Genomic DNA, 26,758 nt, shown 5'->3' with positions numbered 1-26,758 from the left:
ATCCCCAACCCCCCTCTCTAATCCCCAACCCCCCTCAATTTCTCTCTCATCCCCAACCCCCCTCACTCTCATCCCCCTTACTTTCCCATCCCCAAACCCTTGTCTCACGACGTCCCTCTGTACTCCTCTCACGGCGTCCCTCTGAAAAATCATACTCCTTCTTCATTAGGCTTACGGACGGTCACCTTGGGATCAACGCCAAGTTACGGGATTGGTGTTTCCTGAGAGATAAAACAAAGAGACATAGAAATAAATCCCACTATAGAAGGAAATAGTTTATAGAGCACACTTTGGGATTGTGATTGGGGGAAGAAGAGAGAAGTCACACCTACTGATCTCATCCATGGTTAGTATGACTTGTATATTATAGGAGACTCTCCCATAGACATTGTGGGTGAAGAATAAGAGGGGAGGACATGATGATCTCCAGAGAAGGTCGGGCCCCCCAGGGGAGGGGGGTTGGAATGGGTCCCCGGGGGAGTTGGAATGGGCCCCTGGGGAAGTTGGAATGGGCCCCTGGGGGGAGGGGGGTTGGAATGGGCCCCCTGGGGAGGGGGGTTGGAATGGGCCCCTGGGTACATCATGAGATCAGTAGGGTGACTTATCACCTTCTTCCCTTCACTATCTAAACACAAATGAGGATGGTAGATGGTTCCTTACCTTTCTTCAGCGAGAATTGTGGGAGGAGCTCTGATCTTCTACGGAGATCCATGGGAGTCGGAGTGACTGGTTGGTGGAGAAAAATAGATAAAAATGATTAAATACAGAAATTTCTATACAGAATACTAATATAAAGAGATCAGATGGAGGGGACATGGGGGGGGGGATATAGTGACCACCCTCATCCGGTACGGTGACCACCCTCATCCGGTACAGTGACCACCCTCATCCGGGACAGTGACCACCCTCATCCGGGACAGTGACCACCCTCATCCGGGACAGTGACCACCCTCATCCGGGACAGTGACCACCCTCATCCGGGACAGTGACCACCCTCATCCGGGACAGTGACCACCCTACTGTCCTTCATCCTTTAGAGTACTTACTATGGTTGTCTTCCGTTTTGGGAGGAGCTGTAGATTTTTCTTCAATGGTGTGATGATCGTTGGCTTTGTCTTCAATGGTGTGATGATCGTTGGCTTTGTCTTCAATGGTGCGATGATCGTTGGCTTTGTCTTCAATGGTGCGATGATCGATGGACTCTCCAATGTTGTAGTCTTGTAGATCTTCTGTGCATCGGTTGCTTGGCCGGTCGCGAGCTTTTTACTAATAAGAAAAGGAGATATGAGATTAGAGGTCATTATAGTACTTTATCCCAGCTGATCCCATTCCCATGTGATCGATATCTGAGCATACGTGATCTGCTCTCCCATCATCCATTCTCACATCACCCCGGCACCATCCGGTAAGGATCATAAAGGTTACAGAATCCCGGAGTGATGGGAAGGAGTCCTGTCCATTGATTGGGTGACAGGTAGCAGGAGATGTCTCACACCCTCTTATCTCACTACCATAGAGGTCTATTTATGGGCACCCCAAGATACCCTTCTACAGAGGCTTTGTGAGGCCCCTGTGAGTGCGAGGCCTTAGGCGACCGTCTAATTAAAGAGCCGCCTCTGCCCTTCTATACCCCATCATTGGCACATAGGACTGAGATTAGTTGATGAGGCCTTAGAAATGTTGTGGATTATCTGCCCTCGTCCAGAAGAATCCATCTCCATGGAGCCGCATAATATCCCTCCCATAGTCCTACACATATGTAGGAGATCTTGCCAGAGGAGCATTAAAGTGTATGTATGGCCAGATCTTTCCTGCTCCTCCCTGTCTCTTCCCCTTAAACCCTTGGTTCCCCCTCCCCCTTTAACGCTTGGTTTCCTCTCCCCCCTTTAACCCTTGGTTTCCCCTCCCCCTTTTAACCCTTGGTTTCCCCTCCCCCTTTTAACGCTTGGTTTCCCCTCCCCCTTTAACGCTTGGTTTCCCCTCCCCCTTTAATGCTTGGTTTCCCCTCCCCCTTTAATGCTTGGTTTCCCCTCCCCCTTTAACGCTTGGTTTCCCCTCCCCCTTTAACCCTTGGTTTTCCCATACTTACGCAGAGTGAAGCCTGGCGACTCTTTCTCCCATTATTGTCGGTTTCCGTCCTGAAGGAGGATTTGGGGTCATCTTTATCTCTCTGATAAGAAAAGAAAGTCAGTAGAAGAATGAAATCCAATAATAAATGTAATGATATTATGGGATGTCCAGATGTCCGGGAACACCCATGTGATACTTACTGGTTGGGCAATGGCTGCAGCAGTGGGCAGGCAGAGCACGGCAAATCGGAGATGTCCATGGTCCTAGAAAAGAAGAGAGATGGAAGTTATTTCATTGCTTTGTTACTAAGAAGGTCTTTCTACTCATCACTACATTCAGGGTCCCCATCAGAGCCCCCCTTATATCAGGGTCCCCATCAGAGGCCCCCCTTATATCACGGTCCCCATCAGAGGCCCCCCTTATATTAGGGTCCCCATCAGAGGCCCCCCTTATATTAGGGTCCCCATAAGAGCCCCCCTTATATTACAGTCACCATCAGAGCCTCCCTTATATCAGGGTCCCCCCTTTTATTAGGGTCCCCATCAGAGGCCCCCCTTATATCAGGGTCCCCATCAGAGGCCTCCCTTATATCAGGGTCCCCATCAGAGGCCCCCCTTATATCACGGTCCCCATCAGAGGCCCCCCTTACATCACGGTCCCCATCAGAGCCCCCCTTATATCAGGGTCCCCATCAGAGCCCCCCTTATATCAGGGTCCCCATCAGAGCCCCCCCTTATATCAGGGTCCCCATCAGAGCCCCCCCTTATATCAGGGTCCCCATCAGTGCTATTGACATAAGATGTGGGTCTGGTAAAATCTAGTGGAAGAGCTTGGGGGGGAGATTGCTGTACTAAGTATGGGGTGTTAGCGATCTCCCCGCTGAGCGATTATATTCTGACCTCAGGACCCCCCCCCCCCCTCCAATAATAAATGTAATGATATTATGGGATGTCCGGGAAAACACCCATGTGAGGAATACAATAAGAAATATCTTTCTATCATTGGAATATACTTACCGGCCGGAGCGCAGCTTGTCCATCAGGGTATGACAGTCAGAGCACAGCAAATCAGGGATCCCCACCGTCCTACAAGAGAAAACATTGGAGGTTATTTCATTGATACTAATAAGTCTTTCTACTCGTCACTACATCAGGGTCCCCTTCAGAGCCCCCCCCCTTATATCATGGTCCCCATCAGATCCCCCCCTTATATCATGGTCCCCATCAGATCCCCCCCTTATATCATGGTCCCCATCAGAGCCCCCCTTATATCAGGGTCCCCATCAGAGCCCCCCTTATATCAGGGTCCCCATCAGAGCCCCCCCTTATCTTATATCAAGGTCCCCATCAGAGACCCCCCCCCCTTATATCATGGTCCCCATCAGAGCCCCCCTTATATCAGGGTCCCCATCAGAGCCCCCCCCTTATCTTATATCAGGGTCCCCATCAGAGCCCCCCCCCTTATATCAGGGTCCCCATCAGATCCCCCCTTATATCAGGGTCCCCATCAGAGCCCCCCTTACATCAGGGTCCCCATCAGAGCCCCCCCTTACATCAGGGTCCCCATCAGAGCCCCCCCTTACATCAGGGTCCCCATCAGAGCCCCCCTTACATCAGGGTCCCCATCAGAGCCCCCCTTACATCAGGGTCCCCATCAGAGCCCCCCCTTACATCAGGGTCCCCATCAGAGCCCCCCCCCTTACATCAGGGTCCCCATCAGAGCCCCCCCCCCCTTACATCAGGGTCCCTATCGGGTATATCAGGGTCCCCATCAGAGCCCCCCCTTACATCAGGGTCCCTGTCAGAGCCCCCCTTACATCAGGGTCCCCGTCAGAGCCCCCCTTACATCAGGGTCCCCGTCAGAGCCCCCCTTACATCAGGGTCCCCGTCAGAGCCCCCCTTATATCAGGGTCCCCATCAGAGCCCCCCCTTATCTTATATCAGGGTCCCCATCAGAGCCCCCCCTTATATCAGGGTCCCCGTCAGAGCCCCCCTTACATCAGGGTCCCCGTCAGAGCCCCCCCCCCCCCTTACATCAGGGTCCCCATCAGAGCCCCCCCCCTTACATCAGGGGCCCCCCTTATATCAGGGTCCCCATCAGAGCCCCCCCTTACATCAGGGTCCCCATCAGAGCCCCCCTTATATCAGGGTCCCCATCAGAGCCCCCCCTTACATCAGGGTCCCCATCAGAGCCCCCCTTACATCAGGGTCCCCATCAGAGCCCCCCCCTTACATCAGGGTCCCCATCAGAGCCCCCCCTCACATCAGGGTCCCCATCAGAGCCCCCCCTTACATCAGGGTCCCCATCAGAGCCCCCCCTTACATCAGGGTCCCCATCAGAGCCCCCCCTTACATCAGGGTCCCCATCAGAGCCCCCCCCCCTTACATCAGGGTCCCCATCAGAGCCCCCCCCTTACATCAGGGTCCCTATCAGGTATATCAGGGTCCCCATCAGAGCACCCCCTTACATCAGGGTCCCCGTCAGAGCCCCCCTTACATCAGGGTCCCCGTCAGAGCCCCCCTTACATCAGGGTCCCCGTCAGAGCCCCCCTTATATCAGGGTCCCCATCAGAGCCCCCCCTTATCTTATATCAGGGTCCCCATCAGAGCCCCTCCCTTATATCAGGGTCCCCGTCAGAGCCCCCCTTATATCAGGGTCCCTGTCAGAGCCCCCCCTTACATCAGGGTCCCCGTCAGAGCCCCCCCCCTTACATCAGGGTCCCCATCAGAGCCCCCCCCCTTACATCAGGGTCCCCATCAGGGGCCCCCCTTATATCAGGGTCCCCATCAGAGCCCCCCCTTACATCAGGGTCCCCGTCAGAGCCCCCCTTACATCAGGGTCCCTGTCAGAGCCCCCCTTACATCAGGGTCCCCGTCAGAGCCCCCCCTTACATCAGGGTCCCCGTCAGAGCCCCCCCTTACATCAGGGTCCCCATCAGAGCCCCCCTTATATCAGGGTCCCCATCAGAGCCCCCCCTTACATCAGGGTCCCCATCAGAGCCCCCCTTACATCAGGGTCCCCATCAGAGCCCCCCCCCTTACATCAGGGTCCCCGTCAGGGGCCCCCCTTATATCAGGGTCCCCGACAGAGCCCCCCTTACATCAGGGTCCACGTCAGAGCCCCCCTTACATCAGGGTCCACGTCAGAAACCCCCCTTACATCAGGGTCCCCATCAGAGCCCCCCTTACATCAGGGTCCCATCAGAGCCCCCCTCTTACATCGGGGTCCCATGGGGGGGGTACAATAGGAGGGATATACTTACTTGGTGGGTCTTCTCCGGGACGCTGTGTGGCCGCACCAAGGACAGAATTTACACACCTCCATGATCCTAGAAGAGAAAACAGTTGGCGGTTATTTCATTGCTTTCTTATCATGATAAAAATACATTTTCTACTAATTTCTTCCTCTCTGAAGTGTTTCCTGAATGTTGGTGCCGGCATATATCCTCAGGGGCCTTCCAGGGTTCCCCCCCGGGGGGCCCGTCAAATGAAGGGCCCAACAATCTCCCAATAGGAGCACTTGGCACGGCCTCACCGGCTTCATGATTGACCCCTCGATCTGATGGTGGCCAATCAGGAGGCAGGAGAGAAAGGGGGACACCCCTCCCCAATAATAAATGTAATGATATTATGGGATGTCCGGATACACGCATGTGAGGAATACAAAACATCTTTCTATGATTGGAGGATACTTACTGGGCGGAGCTCAGCTTCTTCATCAGGCTGTAGCAGGAAGGGCATAGCAAATCAAAGATCTCCGAGGTGCTAGAAGAGAAAAAACAGTTAGAGATTATTTTATTGTTTTCTTCCTGGAGTCCGGGTGGAGTCCGGGTACAAGAGGGTGGAGTCTGGGGTACAAGAGGATGGTATAGACTTACTTGATGGCTTTGGTCTGGGACACTCCGAATTTGCAGCAAGGACAACTCTCAAACGTGATCTTGGCGGTCCTAGAAGAGAAAACAGTTGGCGGTTATTTCTTTCTTATGATAAAAATACATTTTCTACTGAATGTTGGTGCCGGCACATATCCTCGGGGAGCCCAATAATCTCCCAATAGGAGCACTTGGCCCGGCCTCACCGGCTTCATGATTGGCCACCATCAGGTGGAGAGGTCAATCAGGAGGCAGGAGAGAGAGGGGGGTGCCGGCACCAGTCTGTATGTACAGCATATCTGTATAGGAAGGTCTCGGCTTCCAGCAGATCAGTTGTACACATAGACTTCCCCTACCAAAGACAGAAGAAATCATCACTTACAGGAGGTCCGCCGCCACTTTAACGTGTAGTGGCTGCAACTTTACCGGCTGGAGGGTCTCCTTTGACCTTTCCTCCATCAGCCTGGGCAGAGCACCGGGCTCCAGATCCTTCATCTGCATAAAGGAAAGTGCGAACTTCTGTTTCTGAAGGTCCGACTCCGTCATCATCTAATAAGAGAAAAGAGACCATTAGATTACATTACTTTGTATAAAGAACAAATAAGGGTTAGGGTTAGGGGGTTAGGGTTAGAGAGTTCGGGTTAGAGGGGGGTTAAGGTTAGGGCTTGGGGTTAAGGTTAGGGGGTTGGGGTTAGAGGGTCAGGGTTAGAGGTTCAGGGTTAGGGCTTGGGTTAGGGTTAGAGAGTTCGGGTTAGGTTAGGGTTAGAGGGGGGTTAGGGTTAAGGTTAGGGCTTGGGTTAGGGTTAGAGGGTCAGGGTTAGAGGGTTAGGGTTAGGTAACCCTAAGACTACTAATCCTATCACCCCTACCTTCTCATCCTGTGCCTTTTCATCCTGATCCTTCTTGGCTCGATCCTTTTCATTCTGATCCTTCTTGGCTCGATCCTTCTCGGCCTGATCCTTTTCATTCTGATCCTTCTTGGCCCGATCCTTTTCATTCTGATTCTTCTTGGCTCGATCCTTCTTGACCCGATCCTTTTCATCCTGATCCTTCTTGGTTCGATCTTTCTCGGCCTGATCCTTCTCATCCTGATCCTTCTTGGCCCGATCACGCTCGGCCCGATCACGCCCGGCCTTCATCTTTTGTTCCTGGAAGAAGAAAATCAATGAAATGTCAAAGCATTGAGTAGCTTATAGTGTGTGAAATGTAATGCAGATTGTGGAGGTCGGGAGCACAGAGGATTATTTCACCCTTTGGCAGCCACCTATGTAAGACTAATATGGCGTACACACGATCGGAAATTCCCACAAGAAAAGTCCGATGGGAGCTTTTGGTTGGGAAATTGCGGCCGTGTGTGGTAGGCTCCATCGCAATGACACCCCAACAATCTGATACTTACCATTGCCTCCATCATGTTATCCATTTGCTCCTCCATCTCCTTCTCCTTTTCATGCTGCTCCTTCATCACCTTCAACTCCTCCATCATCTTCATCAGTTGTTCCTCCATGTTCCGCTGCTTCTCATTGGCTTCCTTACACTGCTCCTGAAGGGCAACCCCATTCCTCTCGCTCTTCTCTTCCCACTCCTTCTGGACAATGCCCAGCTTCTCTTCCAGCTCCTTCTTCCAGGTCTCCTTCTCTTTCTTATCTGCCTCCTCCTTGTCTTTCAGGGCTTTCATACATTCCGTGTAACTGTTTTCCATCTTCTTCATCTGATCGTCCTTCGCTGACATCTCCTGTAATACCCACAAATAGGAAACATTAGTTGTGATCTTTCTTTTATAGAGCTCAGACATCAATTACAACTTTCATTCATTCCATCAAAACTGCCCCATCAAATTGCCCACATTCTATTGCCCAATCAAAACTGCCCCCATAAAAAACTGCCCCATCAAAAACTGTTCCATCAAATTGCCCCCATCAAAAACTGTTCCATGCGGAGGAAACCCAATTTAGGAAAAACAGAATAGAGCAGTGTGAAGGATGTCAGTGTAAATCTCCCTGCTTGGTTCATGTGTCACAAGCTATTGACATGTTAATGACCCTTCCTCAGCCAGCTCCCTAGTTCAAATGGTAATTGATTTATTGTGTGTGGGAAGGAGACCGGCCTTACTGTTTACAATGATTAGATAAGGGGCTCATGTTAATTATTCTGATTGCTTCATTGTGGTCAGGCTGTTACACCTAGTAATTAACTCCGCTGATGTCTTTATCTAAAGAAACATGTCTGCATGGTCGGCTCCGACTTGTCTCCTATAATCTGTATGGGAAACCCCACTGTGTGAGGGGGGCGTTCCTAACAGGCTGTAACCACACATAAGCTGAGTTTTTGTGTCAATAAAGTGTCTTGGTTCCAGCAGTAAGCTTGTCTCATGTGTGGCTTTCTGGGCGACTCCAGGGATATCCCTCCTCGTGGAATATTGGGGTGATTGTCGTTATGGGAAGAAGGGAACGTTGACGGGGATATCATACCAATACCGTCACAATTGGTTGGTAGCAGCGGGATTTTTCCCTTCTATTCCCCTTCACACCCGGATTCCAAGCAGACACTGGAAGAACTACTGGAAGTTCGTGGAAGGATCGCTAGCAACAAAACCAAGCGGGTCATCATAGCAGAATTAATGGAGCTAGACCAGGAGGACGGGATTGCAGCAACGCCAGCAGTACAAGAGATGGAGACACCAGTGATTCAGGAGGAGGAATCGCCAGCCAACAAGCTAATGAGAGAGAAGCTAGCGTGGTTCGGCCCGAACCCAACGCCGGATGTGGTTCTGAAAGTGATGGACCTGTTAGCGGAGGAGGCTAAACAAATAAGGGACGCAGAACTACAGAAGGATAAACAAATAAGGGACGCAGAACTACAGGAGGCTAAACAAATAAGGGACGCAGAACTACAGAAGGATAAACAAATAAGGGACGCAGAGCTACAGTTAAAACTGGCAGCAGTCCAACAAGCAGCCGCACCTTCTACGAACAGTGAGTACAGCACAGCAGACGCAAGGAAGATTCCGTTTAGCGCTTTTAAAGCTTTTGATGAAAAGGACTGTGAAATTGATAACTACCTGGCAGACTTTGAGCGACAATGTAACCTGCACCGAATTGCTAGAAGAGAGTGGGTTGCAATATTGTCAGGCAAACTGTCAGGCAAAGCTTCTGATGCTTTCCGGACCGTGCCAGATCAGGATATCCATAGCTACGCCCGGGTTAAAGAAGCGCTCCTGGCTCGTTATGCAGTAACCCCAGAGTCCCACCGACAGAAGTTCAGGGACTCACGCAAAACCACGAAAGACTCTTACGCAGAATGGGCATGCCAGCTGTCCCTGTCGGCCTCTAACTGGGTTAACAGCAGCCAGGCCACCACCGCAGAGGACATTTTGCAACTAATGCTCCTGGAGCAATTTTACAATCACATCCAGACGGATGTCAAAGATTGGGTGAGAGATCGCAGGCCCATGACTCTACCAGAGGCCGCGAAGTTGGCGGATGAATATGCGGATACTCGCAAGACAAACCAGGTCACACCACGGGTACAACCTCCACAACCAACGGCGCCCTCACACCCACCAGCCGCTAGATACCAACCGCCTAACAGACCGATGACATCTAGCCCTCGCTACCCACGCCAGGAGGACAACGAACAACGCTGCTTCCGGTGCAAACAGTTGGGTCACTTCAAGCAGAATTGCCCCATGAACGACAACACCAGGTCAAATTGGTCTCAACCTGGGTACCGCCCACCAGCAGCAGCCCATTGTGTAGACTCGGCTTGGGATCTCCAGGAGCTGGGTCCGGAAGAACCATTGGGCACCCCTTACGAAGCCCTCATGGTACAATCTGTTATTACGGACAACAGGGAACACCATTGTCAGCTGGTCATGGGCGACCGCCATGAGCCGGAGGGGCCTTGGAGGGAGCTGGGCAGAAAGAGGCACCGCCAGCTACCCTCCAAGAAGAAGAGGTCCTGGAAGTCATATAACCAGCGGACCTGGGAGGAGAAGAAGCGACTGGAGGAGATGGAATCGCAGCGGGCGCCCCAGATGCGGGCCGAGATGTTCGCCAAGGGCCCACCGGTGGCCCCTTACACCACCACCCAGTTCCTGATGATGAAGGACCACGTGGAGAGCCTGCAGGACATGAGCAAGCAGGATCTGATCCGTGAGTACATAGAGCTGGAGGAGTGCATAAGCCGCATGGAGGAGGAGAACAACCACCTGAGGTCACAGCGGGCTGACCCCCCCAGGCTCCATGAACTGGAGATGGAGCTGGAGAAGCTCAAAGAGGAGAACCGGCGGCTGCGGAGGGAGCAGGGGGTGGCTGACCTTATGGGGCTCTGAGTCCCCTCTCCCCCCCCCCCCCCCCCGGACTCTGAGCACCAGTGCTACAGCATTTCAACAAATATAACTTTTTCTTTTTATGAATCTCCTGTGATTGTCACTTCAGAGCCATAACCTGCCCCCTCCCATAGCGGGACACCTAGACGGCGGCGCACAGACCCATTCGCTGTCTTCACACTGACTTCTGGTGACTTTGCAGATCGCACAAAGACTTGGGGACTGACCGGCGTGTGATCTGACGACCCGGTAGCATACCTGAGTCGGAAGCAGTTACCAATGGAGGTCAGTCACGCCAAACGGAGTTAACCTCGGACTAAAAGCTCTGAACCCGTCAACCCTACTGGACCAGGGAAGGTCCAACCGGGTTTGCCGGAGCAGGGAGAAAAAGGGGGGCCATTGTGAAGGATGTCAGTGTAAATCTCCCTGCTTGGTTCATGTGTCACAAGCTATTGACATGTTAATGACCCTTCCTCAGCCAGCTCCCTAGTTCAAATGGTAATTGATTTATTGTGTGTGGGAAGGAGACCGGCCTTACTGTTTACAATGATTAGATAAGGGGCTCATGTTAATTATTCTGATTGCTTCATTGTGGTCAGGCTGTTACACCTAGTAATTAACTCCGCTGATGTCTTTATCTAAAGAAACATGTCTGCATGGTCGGCTCCGACTTGTCTCCTATAATCTGTATGGGAAACCCCACTGTGTGAGGGGGGCGTTCCTAACAGGCTGTAACCACACATAAGCTGAGTTTTTGTGTCAATAAAGTGTCTTGGTTCCAGCAGTAAGCTTGTCTCATGTGTGGCTTTCTGGGCGACTCCAGGGATATCCCTCCTCGTGGAATATTGGGGTGATTGTCGTTATGGGAAGAAGGGAACGTCGACAGGGATATCATACCAATACCGTCACAAGCAGTACCTAGAAAAAGCAAACATACCAGCTCTATCAGAAGAAGGAACTAGTGAATTAGAAAGAGAAATTACAAAGGAAGAAATTGAACAGGCGATTAAAAACACTAAAGCAGGGAAATGTCCGGGCCCAGATGGCTACACCTCACTATATTACAAGAAATTCACTGGGACATTTTTTCAGCAATATATGAATGCCATAGGGAAAGGTGTAGAGATGCGCCAAGAAGCCCTAGGGGCCCATATAACCCTTATACCTAAAGAAGGGAAAGACCCAACGCTATGCGCCAGCTATAGGCCAATATACTTGATCAATGAAGACATAAAAATGTATGGAAGGATATTGGCCGAGAGGATAGATAAAGATCAGGTGGGGTTTGTCCCTGGGAGGGAAGCAAGGGATAAAGTAATAATAGCAGTGTTGCTGATTCATAGGGCCAAGAAGGGGGAAAAACCTTTAATATGTCTATCAGTAGATGCCGAAAAGGCTTTGGATAGACTAGACTGGGGGTATATGCTGGCGACACTGAGATATGCGGGCATAGGCCCACAGATGAGGCATTGTACTCTAGACATTATAGAATGGCCCCCGTCAGGGTTGCCCACTCTCTCCCGTAGTTTTTGTCCTCTCCCTGGAACCATTGTTGGCCACCATACGATGGAACCAAGAAATTACCGGCTTAGAAATAGCAGGACAGGGACAGAAGGTCTCTGCATTTGCAGATGACATAATGTTATATATTCCAAACCCGGGACAAGCACTCTCAAAAGGTACTGAAAGGATTTGAGAAATACAGAGAAATATCAAATGTAAAGATGAACCAGGAAAAGGCCGAGGTGCTGAAGGTCTCTGTCCCCCCGGCAGAGTGTAGAGATATTAAATGTCCATATGACTTTGCATGGAGGCGGAGGGGATTGAAGTACCTGGGTATTCTCCTGTCCTCGTCGGAAGTAGATCTATACCGGGAGAACCACCTCCCACTGCTAAATACAATGAAACAAGATCTGAAGGGATATCCGGGGGGGGGGGGGGGCTGTCCTGGTTTGGGAGAATGAATGGTGACCTTACCAAGGGCCCTATATGTCTTCCAAATGCTTCCCAAAAGCCTATTGTAACACTCTGATCAATGATCGGGAAATTCACCCCCCCCCCCACGTATTTCCAATAAGACTCTGACAGAGCCGAGATCCAGGGGAGGATTATACCTCCCAGATTTTAAGAAGTACCATGAGGCAGCGGTACTACGGAGGACCATTGGCTGGACTCATGGAACATGTCTGAAAAAATGGGTAGCCTTAGAAAAAAACCTAGGCCAATCACGCCTGGGTCACACAATGTGGGGACCAAGGAAATCTGGAGATACGGCCTCAGTCACAGAAGAAACATTTAGAGTGTGGCTAGAAAACGGCAATATAACAGTCCGCTTATTGCCCCTTTCGGGGACAAGCCACTTCCCCCCCAGTGAAAGGGGATAAGCTGTATCTGAGAGGGACGTTATCGGACAGTTTGAGAATAAAAAATGTACTGAAAGGGAATGTGCTCTGTACCTTAGCTGAACTACGGGAGAAATATGGAGGGTCACCCTGGGATGACTGGAGATATAGACAACTTCAGCACTTCGTAAATACCCTCCCAAAACCCCTGCGCCCTATTAAAGAACTTAGCCCATGGGAAAAACCTATAGACCAAGGAGGGATAAATGGGCATGGGATATCTAATATTTACAAGATTCCAACCCCCCCGGGAATTGGGATACCCCGCCTTCTGGAGAGCTGGGAATCAGAACTACCGTATATACTCGAGTATAAGCCAAGTTTTTCAGCACATTTTTTGGGTTCTGAAAATGCCCCCCTCGGCTTATACTCAAATCACCTTTTTGCGCCTGATCTCCTGGAATTTGGGGACCCGGTATTTGGCACACATGTAGCCCCAATCTTCCTCTACAAGTGTGCAAAGTTTCTTGTCTGGGGGGCACCGATTTTTCAAAGCCGGGCACCCCTTCCATAGACGCCCATGTTAAATGGTAATTTCTCCGGTGATTTTGGGGACCCGATACCGGCCAGTCATAGGTTCCCTAGATCCAGAACTTGGCACACATGTAGCCCCTTTCCTCCTCTACAAGTGTGCAAAGTTTGTTGTCTAGGGGACCTACGACCGGGTAGCACCGATTTTCCAAAGCCGAGCACCCCTTCCATAGACTCCCATGTTAAATGGTAATTTCTCTGGTGATTTTTGGGGACCCAGTAATGGCCGGTCGTAGGTTCCCTAGACCCAGAACTTGGCACACATGTAGCCCAATTTCTCCTCTACAAGTGTCCAAAGTTTGTTGTCCACCAATTTTTGAGGGGGTAAACTTACGCCGGACCGACGCCTTACGTAAACGGAGTAGCTAAATCCGACGGGCGCAAGTACATTTCTGAATCGGCGTATCTAGGTCATTTGCATATTTGACGCTTAAAGCGGTTGTAAACCGCATAAACTTTTTTTTTTTTTTTTCAAACCTGCAAGGCAAAAGGCATAATCGGCTAGTATGCACCGCATACTAGTCGATTATGAAATACTTACCTCGGAACGAGGTGAACACCACTTACCTGGTCCACGCCGAGCAGGATGTCATCTTGCTCCGGCGTGTCTTCCAGGTATCGCCGCTCCAGCGATGTGATTGGCTGGAGCGGCGATGACGTCACTCCCGCGCGTGCGCGAGATTTAAAATCGGCAGGGTCCGGCGGATGCCGGTCCTTGCGCCGTGGATTCCCCCCTAGGCATGCGCCGCCCGCATTGCGAGGGGAATATGTCCTAAACCGTACAGGTTTAGGAGATATTCTTTATACCTACAGGTAAGCCTTGTTATAGGCTTACCTGTAGGTAAAAGTGAAAAAGTGGGTTTACAACCAATTTAAATCTACGGAAGCGCATTTATCACTTGAGTCAAACACCCCCATATTACAGTGGTAATTTCTCCGGTGACTTTGGGGACCCAGTAATGGCCGGTCGTAGGTTCCCTAGACCCAGAACTTGGCACACATGTAGCCCAATTTCTCCTCTACAAGTGTCCAAAGTTTGTTGTCTAGGGGACCAACCACCAATTTTTCAAAGCCGGGCACCTTTTCCATAGACTCCCATGTTAAACGGTCATTTCTCCGGTGACCCGGTAATGGCCGGTTGTAGGTCCCCTTGACACAGAACTTGGCACACATGTACCCCCACTCTTCCTTTATAAGTGTGCAAAGTTTCTTGTCCGGGGGACCTATGGCCGGGGAGCACCAATTTTTCAAATCCGGGCACCACTTCCATAGATTCCCATGTTAAATTAAATGGTCATTTCTCTGGTGACTTTGGGGACCCGGTAATGGCCGGTCGTATGTCCCCTTGACCCAGTACTTGGCACACATGTACCCCCACTCTTCCTTTATAAGTGTGCAAAGTTTTTTGTCCGGGCAACCTACAACCGGGGAGCACCGATTTTTCAAATCCGGGTTCCCCTTCCATAGACTCCCATGTTAAATGGTAATTTCTCTGGTGACTTTGGGGACCTGGTAATGGCCGGTCGTAGGTCCCCCTTGACCCAGAACTTGGCACACATTTAGTCCCATTTCTTCTCTATAAGTGTGCAAAGTTTCTTGTCCGGGGGACCTATGGCCGGGGAGCACCGATTTTTCAAATCCGGGCACCCCTTCCATAGACTCCCATGTTAAATGGTAATTTCTCTGGTGACTTTGGGGACCCGGTAATGGCCGGTCGTAGGTCCCCACCGATTTTTCAAAGCCGGGCACCCCTTCCATAGACTCCCATGTTAAACGTCAGTCTAGTCATGGGCACAGTGAGGCATGGGCACAGTGAGGAGTGGGCACAGTGATTTTCTAGAAAATAAAATAGAGCTTTTAAATGCGAGAAGTGGGAGGAGTCTTACATTCCTCAGCTGTTGGATCTCCGCCCTCATGTCAGCGTTTCCTCCGGCGGTGGTTTCTAGTTGGAGGAGAACGGTGGACACCAGATTCCCAAATCCGGGATACTCTTCAATGCGGGGGAAGGCGTTCTTCAGGACGTCATCCACCGATCTCAGATTGTAAGCATGCATTGCGATGCTTTGAATTTTAGAATAATAAGAAGAATTCGTCTTCTCAGTAAAAATGTCTCTCTGTAGTTTTCTCTCTCTCTAATATCACAGGAACTTCTCTGCAACACGTCTTCTCTCTTCAACTGTCTACAGTGAAATTACTGAGTTTCCCTGAGCTCTGCCTTATATACCCTCCCCCGGGGTCTCCTACTGTGACATCACACAGTCTTCATGGAAACCAACTGCTGCTCTGCACTCAGGGTCTAAGCTGTGTGCAGTGCCCAGAAAGGGGGTTCCACCCCTAAACACAGGGGGTGATATCTGGGAAGAGAATGTTTATTACCCCAACATATTTATATCGCGTGAAAGAGCGTCCCGAGACCTTCGAAATGAGCCGCCAACGCCCTCTGCAGGTGGAGGCGTTGTGGAGGGATGGTAGGTTATAGGTGATGGGGGGAGGAGTTGTTTACTTGGCACAGCACTGACCTGTGATGGGGAGGAGCCTTCTGAAATTGGAAGTCGTCACGGCAACAGAATTCAACGTTTTTTGTTTTTTTTTTCAAACTACAACTGATCTAATGTAAGTAGATGGGGGGAGGGCATTATTATTGTGATACTAAAACCTTTCTATTTATGTGTATGGAGTGTATGTATATATAATATTACACTCACCCTTCAATATTAGACACTCCCCCATCAATATCAGCGATCCCCATCAATATCACACTCCCCCTTCAATATTGGGGACCCCTATCAATATTAGACACTCCCCCTTCAATATCAGACACTCCCCCTTCAATATTAGGGATCCCCATCAATACCAGACACTCCCCCTTCAATATTAGGAATCCCCTTCAATATTAGACACTCCCCCATCAATATCAGACACTCCCCCATCAATATTAGGTATCCCCATCAATATCAGACACTCCCCCTTCAATATCAGGGATCCCCATCACTATTACACTCCCCCTTCAATATTGGGGACCCCCCCATCAATATTAGACACTCCCCTTTCATATCAGGGACCCCCATCAATATCAGACACTCCCCCTTACATATCAGACACTCCCCCTTCAATATCAGGGACCCTCCTTCAATATTGGGGACCCCCCTTTAATATCAGATACTCCTCCATCAATATTAGGCACTTCCCCCTTCCTGCCCAGGACAATTCGCAGCTCCCAGCGCTGTCACCTTTGAAGGACAATAACACTTTATGATCTCATCATTTTATCACAAAGCTTTCTATTGGTGGGATTTAATCACCTCGGGGGCGGGGTTTAGAATTGGATACACATTGATGAAAGATCTCTGATAGGTGAATGTGATCGGCTCCTCCCATCCTGTTCACACCAATTGGCTACAGAGGAGCAGGGTGTCAATTCTAGACACGCCTACCAGCTTCCCTTAGAGCAGTGGTCTCAAAATACCGGCCCGCGGGCCATTTGCGGCCCGTAGACCAGTTATAAATGGCCCCCAGGCAGGGCAGAAGTGGGGGAGCAAAACAAATATTTTTTTTTTGTGAGCTGGCGCTATTTGGTGGTGAGCCGTTGGTATTACAAGTTATTACCACCAGATGTGAGCTGGCGCCGTTGGTATTACAAGTTAAGCATTACAAGTTAAACAGCAATTCTAATGTCATTTTTCACTATTTTCACTGCCATCTTCTTCCCTCTAATTAGAACCCCCAAACATTATATATATTTTTTATCCTAACACCTTAGAGAATAAAATGGCGATCGTTGCAATACTTTCTGTTACGCCGTATTTGCGCAGCGGTCTTACAAGCGTACTTTTTTTACACTTTACACTTTTTTAAATTAAAAAATAAGACAACAGTAAAGTTATCCCCATTTTTCTAAATATTATGAAAGATAATGTTACGCCGAGTAAATTCATCCCCAACATGTCACGCTTCAAAATTGCACCCGCTTGTGGAATGCCGACAAACTTTTTTACCCCTTAAAATCTTCATAGGCGACGTTTAAAAAAATCTACAGGTTGCATGTTTTGAGTTACAGAGGAGGTCTAGGGCTAGAATTATTGCTCTCGCTCTACCAATCGCGGCGATACCTCACATGTGTGGTTTGAACACCGTTTACATATGCGGGCGCTGCTCACGTATGTGTTCGCTTCTGCGCGCGAGCTCGTCGGGACGGGGTGCGTTTTCTGGCTCCTAACTTTTTTAGCTGGCTCCTAGATTCCAAGCAAATTTGTCAAACCCTGACTTACACCAGTGCTGGGGGTAATAATGCGCTCGCATACACCTGTACAAAACATGCTCGTATATCAAAGCATACTTGTATATCAAAGCATGCTCTTATATCAAGACCGCGCTCGTATATCAAAACATGCGCGTATATCAAAACATGCTTGTATATCAAAACATGCTCGTATATCAAGACCGCGCTCGTATATCAAGACCACGCTCGTATAATCGAAACATGCTCGTATATCAAGACCGCGCTCGTATATCAAAACATGCTCATATATCAGGACCGCGCTCATATATCAAGACCGCGCTCGTATATCAAGACATTCTCGTATATCAAGACCGCGCTCGTATATCAAAACATGCTCGTATATCAAGACCGCGCTCGTATATCAAAACATGCTCGTATATCAAGACCGCGCTCGTATATCAAGACCGCGCTCGTATATCAAGACATGCTCGTGTATCAAGACCGCGCTCGTATATCAAGACATGCTCGTATATCAAAACATGCTCGTATATCATGACCGCGCTCGTATATCAAAACGTGCTCGTATATCAAGACCGCGCTCGTATATCAAGACATGCTCGTATATCAAGACCGCGCTCGTATTTCAAAGCATGCTCGTATATCAAAACATGCTCGTATATCAAGACCGCGCTCATATATCAAAACTTGCTCGTATATAAAGACATGCTCGTATATCAAAACATGCTCGTATGTCAAGACCGCGCTCGTATATCAAAACATGCTCGTATATCAAGACCGCGCTCGTATATCAAAGCATGCTCGTATATCAAAACATGCTCGTATATAAGGACATGCTCGTATATCAAGACATGCTCGTATATCAAAACATGCTCGTATATCAAGACCGCGCCCGTATATCAAAACGTGCTCGTATATCAAGACCGCGCTCGTATATCAAGACATGCTCGTATATCAAGACCGCACTCGTATATCAAGACATGCTCGTATATCAAAACATGCTCGTATATCAAGACCGCGCTCGTATATCAAAGCATGCTCGTATATCAAAGCATGCTCGTATATCAAAACATGCTCGTATATCAAAACATGCTCGTATATCAAGACCGCGCTCATATATCAAAACATGCTCGTATATAATGACATGCTCGTATATCAAAACATGCTCGTATATCAAGACCGCGCTCCTATATCAAAACATGCTCGTATATCAAGACCGCGCTCGTATATCAAAACATGCTCGTATATCAAGACCGCGCTCGTATATCAAGATCGCGCTCGTATAACAAGACCGCACTCGTATATCAAAACATGCTCGTATATAAAGACATGCTCGTATATCAAAACATGCTCGTATATCAAGACCGCGCTCGTATATCAAGATCGCGCTCGTATAACAAGACCGCACTCGTATATCAAAACATGCTCGTATATCAAGATCGCGCTCGTATAACAAGACCGCACTCGTATATCAAAACATGCTCGTATATAAAGACATGCTCGTATATCAAAACATGCTCGTATATCAAGACCGCGCTCGTATATCAAGATCGCGCTCGTATAACAAGACCGCACTCGTATATCAAAACATGCTCGTATATCAAGACCGCGCTCGTATATCAAGACATGCTCGTATATCAAGACCGCGCTCGTATATCAAGACAGCGCTCAGTGCTCACCTCCAAATGTGTATAGCAGTGGTCTCAAAGTACCGGCCCGCGGGCCATTTGCGGCCCGTAGACCAGTTATAAATGGCCCCCAGGCAGGGCAGAAGTGGGGGAGCAAAAAAAATATTTTTTTTGGTGGCCGTTGGTATTACAAGTTAAGCATTACAAGTTAAACAGCAATTCTAATGTCATTTTTCACTATTTTCACTGCCATCTTCTTCCCTCTAATTAGAACCCCCAAACATTATATATATTTTTTATCCTAACACCTTAGAGAATAAAATGGCGATCGTTGCAATACTTTCTGTTACGCCGTATTTGCGCAGCGGTCTTACAAGCGTACTTTTTTTGGAAAAAAATACACTTTTTTAAATTAAAAAATAAGACAACAGTAAAGTTATCCCCATTTTTCTAAATATAATGAAAGATAATGTTACGCCGAGTAAATTCATCCCCAACATGTCACGCTTCAAAATTGCGCCCGCTTGTGGAATGCCGACAAACTTTTTTACCCCTTAAAATCTTCATAGGCGACGTTTAAAAAAATCTACAGGTTGCATGTTTTGAGTTACAGAGGAGGTCTAGGGCTAGAATTATTGCTCTCGCTCTACCAATCGCGGCGATACCTCACATGTGTGGTTTGAACACCGTTTACATATGCGGGCGCTGCTCACGTATGTGTTCGCTTCTGCGCGCGAGCTCGTCGGGACGGGGTGCGTTTTCTGGCTCCTAACTTTTTTAGCTGGCTCCTAGATTCCAAGCAAATTTGTCAAACCCTGACTTACACCAGTGCTGGGGGTAATAATGCGCTCGCATACACCTGTACAAAACATGCTCGTATATCAAAGCATACTTGTATATCAAAGCATGCTCTTATATCAAGACCGCGCTCGTATATCAAAACATGCGCGTATATCAAAACATGCTTGTATATCAAAACATGCTCGTATATCAAGACCGCGCTCGTATAGCAAAACATGCTCATATATCAAGACCGCGCTCGTATATCAAGACATGCTCGTATAATCGAAACATGCTCGTATATCAAGACCGCGCTCGTATATCAAAACATGCTCATATATCAGGACCGCGCTCATATATCAAGACCGCACTCGTATATCAAGACCGCTCTCGTATATCAAGACATGCTCGTATATCAAGACCGCGCTCGTATATCAAAACATACTCGAATATCAAGACCGCGCTCGTATAAATACATGCTCGTATATCAAAACATACTTGTATATCAAAGCATGCTCGTATATCAAGACCGCGCTCATACGAGCGCGGTCTTGATATCATGTTCGTATATCAAGACCGCGCTCGTATATAAAGACCGCGCTCGTATATCAAGACCGCGCTCGTATATCAAGACATGCTCGTATATGAAGACCGCGCTCGTATATCAAAACATGCTCGTATATCAAGATCGCGCTCGTATAACAAGACCGCACTCGTATATCAAAACATGCTCGTATATCAAGACCGCACGCGTATATCAAGACATGGTCGTATATCAAGACCGCGCTCGTATATCAAGACATGCTCGTATATAAAGACATGCTCGTATATCAAGACCATGCTCGTGTATCAAGACATGTTCGTATATCAAGACCGCGCTCGTATATCTAGACCACGCTCGTATATCAAAACATGCTCGTATATCAAGACCGCGCTCGTATATCAAGACATGCTCGTATATCAAGACCGCGCTCGTATATCAAAGCATGCTCGTATATCAAGACCGCGCTCGTATATCAAAACATTTTCGTATATCAAGACACGCTCGTATATCAAAACATGCTCGTATATCAAAAAATGCTCGTATATCAAGACCGCGCTCGTATATCAAAACATGCTCGTATATCAAAACATGTTCGTATATCAAGACCGCGCTCGTATATCAAGACCGCGCTCGTATATCAAAACATGCTCGTATATCAAGACCGCGCCCGTATATCAAAACATGCTCGTATATCAAGACATGCTCGTATATCAAGACCGTGCTCGTATATATCAAAACATGCTCGTATATTAAGACTTGCTCGTATATCAAGACCGCGCTCGTATATCAAGACCGCGCTCGTATATAAAAACATGCTCGTATATCAAAACATGCTCGTATATCAAGACATGCTCGTATATCAAGACATGCTCGTATATCAAGACATGCTCGTATATCAAGACCGCGCTCGTATAACAACAAATGCTCGTATATCAAGACCGCGCTCGTATATCAAAACATGCTCGTATATCAAGACCGCGCTCGTATATCAAAACATGCTCGTATATCAAGACATGCTCGTGTATCAAGACCGCGCTCGTATATCAAGACATGCTCGTATATCAAGACCGCGCTCGTATATCAAAACATGCTCGTATATCAAGACCGCGCTCGTATATCAAGACCGCGCTCGTATAACAAAACATGCTCGTATATCAAGACCGCGCTCGTATATCAAGACATGCTCGTATATCAAGACCGCGCTCGTATATCAAAACATGCTCGTATATCAAGACCACACTCGTATATCAAAACATGCTCGTATATCAAAACCGCGCTCGTATATCAAAACATGCTCGTATATCAAGACCGAGCTCATCTATCAAGACATGCTCTTATATCAAGACCGCGCTCGTATATCAAGACATGCTCGTATATCAAGACCACGCTCGTTTATCAAAAATGCTCGTATATCAAGACCGCGCTCGTATATCAAGACATGCTCGTATATCAAGACCGCGCGCGTCTATCAAGACATGCTCGTATATCAAGACCGCGCTCGTATATCAAGACAGCGCTCAGTGCTCACCTCCAAATGTGTATAGCAGTGGTCTCAAAGTACCGGCCCGCGGGCCATTTGCGGCCCGTAGACCAGTTATAAATGGCCCCCAGGCAGGGCAGAAGTGGGGGAGCAAAAAAAATATTTTTTTTGTGAGCTGGCGCTATTTGGTGGTGAGCCGTTGGTATTACAAGTTAAGCATTACAAGTTAAACAGCAATTCTAATGTCATTTTTCACTATTTTCACTGCCATCTTCTTCCCTCTAATTAGAACCCCCAAACATTATATATATTTTTTATCCTAACACCTTAGAGAATAAAATGGCGATCGTTGCAATACTTTCTGTTACGCCGTATTTGCGCAGCGGTCTTACAAGCGTACTTTTTTTGGAAAAAAATACACTTTTTTAAATTAAAAAATAAGACAACAGTAAAGTTATCCCCATTTTTCTAAATATAATGAAAGATAATGTTACGCCGAGTAAATTCATCCCCAACATGTCACGCTTCAAAATTGTGCCCGCTTGTGGAATGCCGACAAACTTTTTTACCCCTTAAAATCTTCATAGGCGACGTTTAAAAAAATCTACAGGTTGCATGTTTTGAGTTACAGAGGAGGTCTAGGGCTAGAATTATTGCTCTCGCTCTACCAATCGCGGCGATACCTCACATGTGTGGTTTGAACACCGTTTACATATGCGGGCGCTGCTCACGTATGTGTTCGCTTCTGCGCGTGAGCTCGTCGGGACGGGGTGCGTTTTCTGGCTCCTAACTTTTTTAGCTGGCTCCTAGATTCCAAGCAAATTTGTCAAACTTTACTGTTGTCTTATTTTTTAATTTAAAAAAGTGTATTTTTTTCCAAAAAAAGTACGCTTGTAAGACCGCTGCGCAAATACGGCGTAACAGAAAGTATTGCAACGATCGCCATTTTATTCTCTAAGGTGTTAGGATAAAAAATATATATAATGTTTGGGGGTTCTAATTAGAGGGAAGAAGATGGCAGTGAAAATAGTGAAAAATGACATTAGAATTGCTGTTTAACTTGTAATGCTTAACTTGTAATACCAACGGCCACCACCAGATGGCGCCAGCTCACATCTGGTGGTAATAACTTGTAATACCAACGGCTCACCACCAAATAGCGCCAGCTCACAAAAAAAAAAAATTTTTTTGCTCCCCCACTTCTGCCCTGCCTGGGGGCCATTTATAACTGGTCTACGGGCCGCAAATGGCCCGCGGGCCAGTACTTTGAGACCACTGCTATACACATTTGGAGGTGAGCACTGAGCGCTGTCTTGATATACGAGCGCGGTCTTGATATACGAGCATGTCTTGATATACGAGCGCGGTCTTGATATACGAGCATGTTTTGATATACGAGTGCGGTCTTGATATACGAGCGCGATCTTGATATACGAGCATGTTTTGATATACGAGCGCGGTCTTGATATACGAGCATGTTTTGATATACGAGCGCGGTCTTGATATACGAGCATGTTTTGATATACGAGCGCGGTCTTGATATACGAGCATGTTTTGATATACGAGCATGTTTTGATATACGAGCATGTTTTGATATACGAGCGCGGTCTTGATATACGCGCATGCTTTGATATACGAGCGCGGTCTTGATATACGAGCATGCTTTGATATACGAGCGCGGTCTTGATATACGAGCATGTCTTGATATACGAGCGCGGTCTTGATATACGAGTGCGGTCTTGATATATGAGCGCGGTCCTGATATATGAGCACCCTGACTTACACCAGTGCTGGGGGTAATAATGCGCTCGCTGACACCAGTACTGTTGTTTTTGAAGTTTGAAAGTTTGCATGCGGCCCCCCATGGCATATGAAAACTTGTCTTGTGGCCCTCAGGTAATTTGAGTTTGAGACCCCTGCCTTAGAGGGATTGCAGTCACATGACCGGCAGGAAATACCACAAAAAAAACCACACGGGGCCTCCATTGATGATCACCCGGACTGTGGGGTGTAACCCGGGTCACAGCAGAACCCCAATGATACCCCTCTCTGTGCCCCCCAATAGAGGAATGGAATAAACATTGAATAGATGACGCCTCTGGAGGGTTCAATTGTAACTTTATTGGTATAAATAATAGAAGTCGTCCTTTTCTCGCACTGAAGACGTTTCCTTTTCACATCAGAGTTCTAATCTTTCATTCCGATCTCCATGTCGATCTCCACATATCCTGATCTCCCCTTATTCAATGGAAGGAAAAAAAACGGATAAAAAAAAAAAAATGGAAGAAAATCCCCCAATCTTGTGTCTGCCGCACCGTGATCCCCCTTCATTAGACGGTCCCAATTCATTAGGTGGACGCCCCTCCATGAAGTGCCCCCTCCATTAGATGGTTTCCCCCCTCAATTAGAGGCGGCAGCTGCATTACTTTTTCATCTGGTTAACCACTTCGTTACCGAGCCTGTTTTTCAGATTCAGTGTTTACGAGACTAAAACAGTTTTTTTTTGCTAGAATATTACTTAAAACCCCCAAACATTATATATATATTTTTTTCTAACACCCTAGAGAATAAAATGGCAGTCATTGCAATACTTTTTGTCACACCGTATTTGCGCAGCGGTCTTACAAGCGCACTTTTTTTTGAAAAAATTCACTTTTTAAATTAAAAAATAACACAACAATAAATTTGGCCCAATTTTTTTATATATTGTGAAAGATAATGTTACGCCGAGTAAAATGATACCCAACATGTCACGCTTAAAAATTGCGCCCGCTCGTGGCATGGCGTCAAACTTTTACCCTTAAAAATCTTGATAGGCGACGTTTAAAAAATTCTACAGGTTGCATTTTTTGAGTTACAGAGTAGGCCTAAGGCTAGAATTATTGCTCTCGCTCTAACGATCGCGGCGATACCTCACTTGTGTGGTTTGAATACCGTTTTCATATGTCGGCGCTACTCGCGTATACGTTCGCTTCTACGCGCGAGCTCGTCGGGGCGCTTTAAAAAATTTTTTTTTTGCTTTTCGCATTTATTTTTTGTTATTTTACAATTTTTAACACTGAAATAAAAAAAAAATCACTTTTATTCCTATTACAAGGAATGTAAACATCCCTTGTAATAGAAAAAAGCATGACAGGTCCTCTTAAATATGAGATCTGGGGTCAAAAAGACCTCAGATCTCATATTTGGGCTTAAATGCAAAAAAAAAAAAAAAAATTTGGAAATGTCATTTTTTCAAATGACAAAAAAAAAAAAATGTCTCTTTAAGAGGCTGGGCGGGACTGACGTTTTGACGTCACTTCCGCCCAGCAGAGCTATGGGGGACGGGCGAAGGAGATTTTTCCTTCAGTCTCGTCCCCGCTCAGCTGCCGGATGGTCGCTGTCCCCTCCGCCAGCTCCGGTAAGCGGCGGAGGGCGCGGGACAGCGGCGGGAGGGGCCCTCTCCCACCACCGATAACGGCGATCTCGCGGAGAATTCGCCGCGGAGACCGCCGTTATCGTGTACAGGACCGTCGGCACTAAAGATGGATACCTCAGTTGTGGCAGCAGCTGCTGCCGTTACTGAGATATCCATCTTTAAAAACAGGACGTCTTTTGACTATGGGCCAGTAACCAAGTGGTTAAGAAAACAGAAAGCCAAAGAAAGAAAACGAATGCAGCCGTCACACCGAAGAATTTGTGAGCTGCAATATAATGTTGGATTTCGGGTTTAATGGCATTTTAAAGAGTCACACCCCCCACACGAAAAAAAAAAAATGAAAAGTCAGCAGCCACAAATCCCGGAGCTGCTGATCCCGTCATATCGGCACCCCAGGCCACATTCCCATTGGTTCTTGGGTACCGCCACAACTGCCTGTAAGGGAAACCAGCAGTGAAGCGGCTTTACGGCCAGCTCCATACTGCGCATGCGTGAAGTGCGCTGCACTTTGTGAATGGACCGGCGGTGCGGGGGAAGGAGGAGGTGGAACTAACTTCCAGGGGACCTCACTTCAGTCAGGTCTTCCGGAAGTGGGGACAGGTACAAATAGGTTCCCCCCCCCCTCCCGAAAGGTGCCAAATGTGGCACCGGAGGGGGTGGAGGAACTACATAATGGGAGCATCCCCTTTTTTTGGGTGGAGCTCCGCTTTAATATACTTGTGATCTTCTGAAAGGCTCCAGCCACTGAGACCTACTGAGGGTTCAAGTTTGTGAATGCTCAACTAGATCACCGAGGGCAATCCAAGAAGCGCAGTCATTGATTGGTGGGAGTCCAGTGGTGGTCTTATAGGAAATAATTGCCCTTGGAATAAGTCTTGGGTGGCATCATGGGGCAGTCATTGATTGGTGGGGGGTCCAGTGGTGTCTTATAGGAAATAATTTGCCTTGGGTGCTCCTCTGGGGAGGGGATTGGGGATCATCATAGGGCAGTCCAAGCAGCGCAGTCATTGATTGGTGGGAGTCCAGTGGTGGTCTTATAGGAAATAATTGCCCTTGGAATAAGTCTTGGGTGGCATCATGGGGCAGTCATTGATTGGTGGGGGGTCCAGTGGTGTCTTATGGGAAATAATTTGCCTTGGGTGCTCCTCTGGGGAGGGAAGTTGGGATCATCATGGGGCAGTCATTGATTGGTGGGGGTCCAGTGGTGTCTTATGGGAAATAATTTGCCTTGGGTGCTCCTCTGGGGAGGGAAGTTGGGATCATCATGGGGCAGTCATTGATTGGTGGGGGGTCCAGTGGTGTCTTATGGGAAATAATTTGCCTTGGGTGCTCCTCTGGGGAGGGAAGTTGGGATCATCATGGGGCAGTCATTGATTGGTGGGGGTCCAGTGGTGTCTTATGGGAAATAATTTGCCTTGGGTGCTCCTCTGGGGAGGGGATTTGGGATCATCATGGGACAGGCTTTGG

At 48.0% G+C, this 26,758-nt stretch overlaps 1 protein-coding gene across 1 annotated transcript; it reads right to left on the bottom strand.

Annotated features, from left to right (window-relative positions):
- Window positions 1-107: 107 nt before the first annotated feature.
- LOC120917056 (uncharacterized abhydrolase domain-containing protein DDB_G0269086-like) lies at window positions 108-7,906 on the bottom strand. The gene is made up of 12 exons (XM_040328062.1): window positions 7,341-7,906; window positions 6,811-7,089; window positions 6,324-6,490; window positions 5,948-6,016; window positions 5,766-5,834; window positions 5,333-5,398; window positions 3,087-3,155; window positions 2,271-2,333; window positions 2,090-2,170; window positions 1,047-1,266; window positions 661-726; window positions 108-221 (listed from the first exon to the last, which is right to left on the bottom strand). Exons 1-11 carry the CDS (start codon window positions 7,734-7,736, stop codon window positions 667-669), a joined length of 1,539 nt encoding a protein of 512 aa, XP_040183996.1. The 5' UTR covers window positions 7,737-7,906; the 3' UTR covers window positions 108-221; window positions 661-666.
- Window positions 7,907-26,758: the final 18,852 nt, after the last annotated feature.

The sequence above is a fragment of the Rana temporaria genome, chromosome 11 (genome assembly GCF_905171775.1).
Source record: "Rana temporaria chromosome 11, aRanTem1.1, whole genome shotgun sequence".
NCBI classification, from domain to species: domain Eukaryota; kingdom Metazoa; phylum Chordata; class Amphibia; order Anura; family Ranidae; genus Rana; species Rana temporaria.
This window is presented reverse-complemented; position numbering and strand designations above follow the sequence as displayed.

Bases quoted from the DNA above. Each gene is read 5' to 3' on its own strand.
- LOC120917056 (XM_040328062.1), bottom strand. From the start codon at position 7,736: ATGTCTGAGCTCTATAAAAGAAAGATCACAACTAATGTTTCCTATTTG. The intron at 7,090-7,340 runs GTAAGTATCAGA...TTCTTCTTCCAG, and splicing joins ATAACATGATGGAGGCAATG to GAACAAAAGATGAAGGCCGG. The intron at 5,399-5,765 runs GTAAGTATCCTC...TTTCTCTTCTAG, and splicing joins AAGAAGCTGAGCTCCGCCCA to GATCATGGAGGTGTGTAAAT.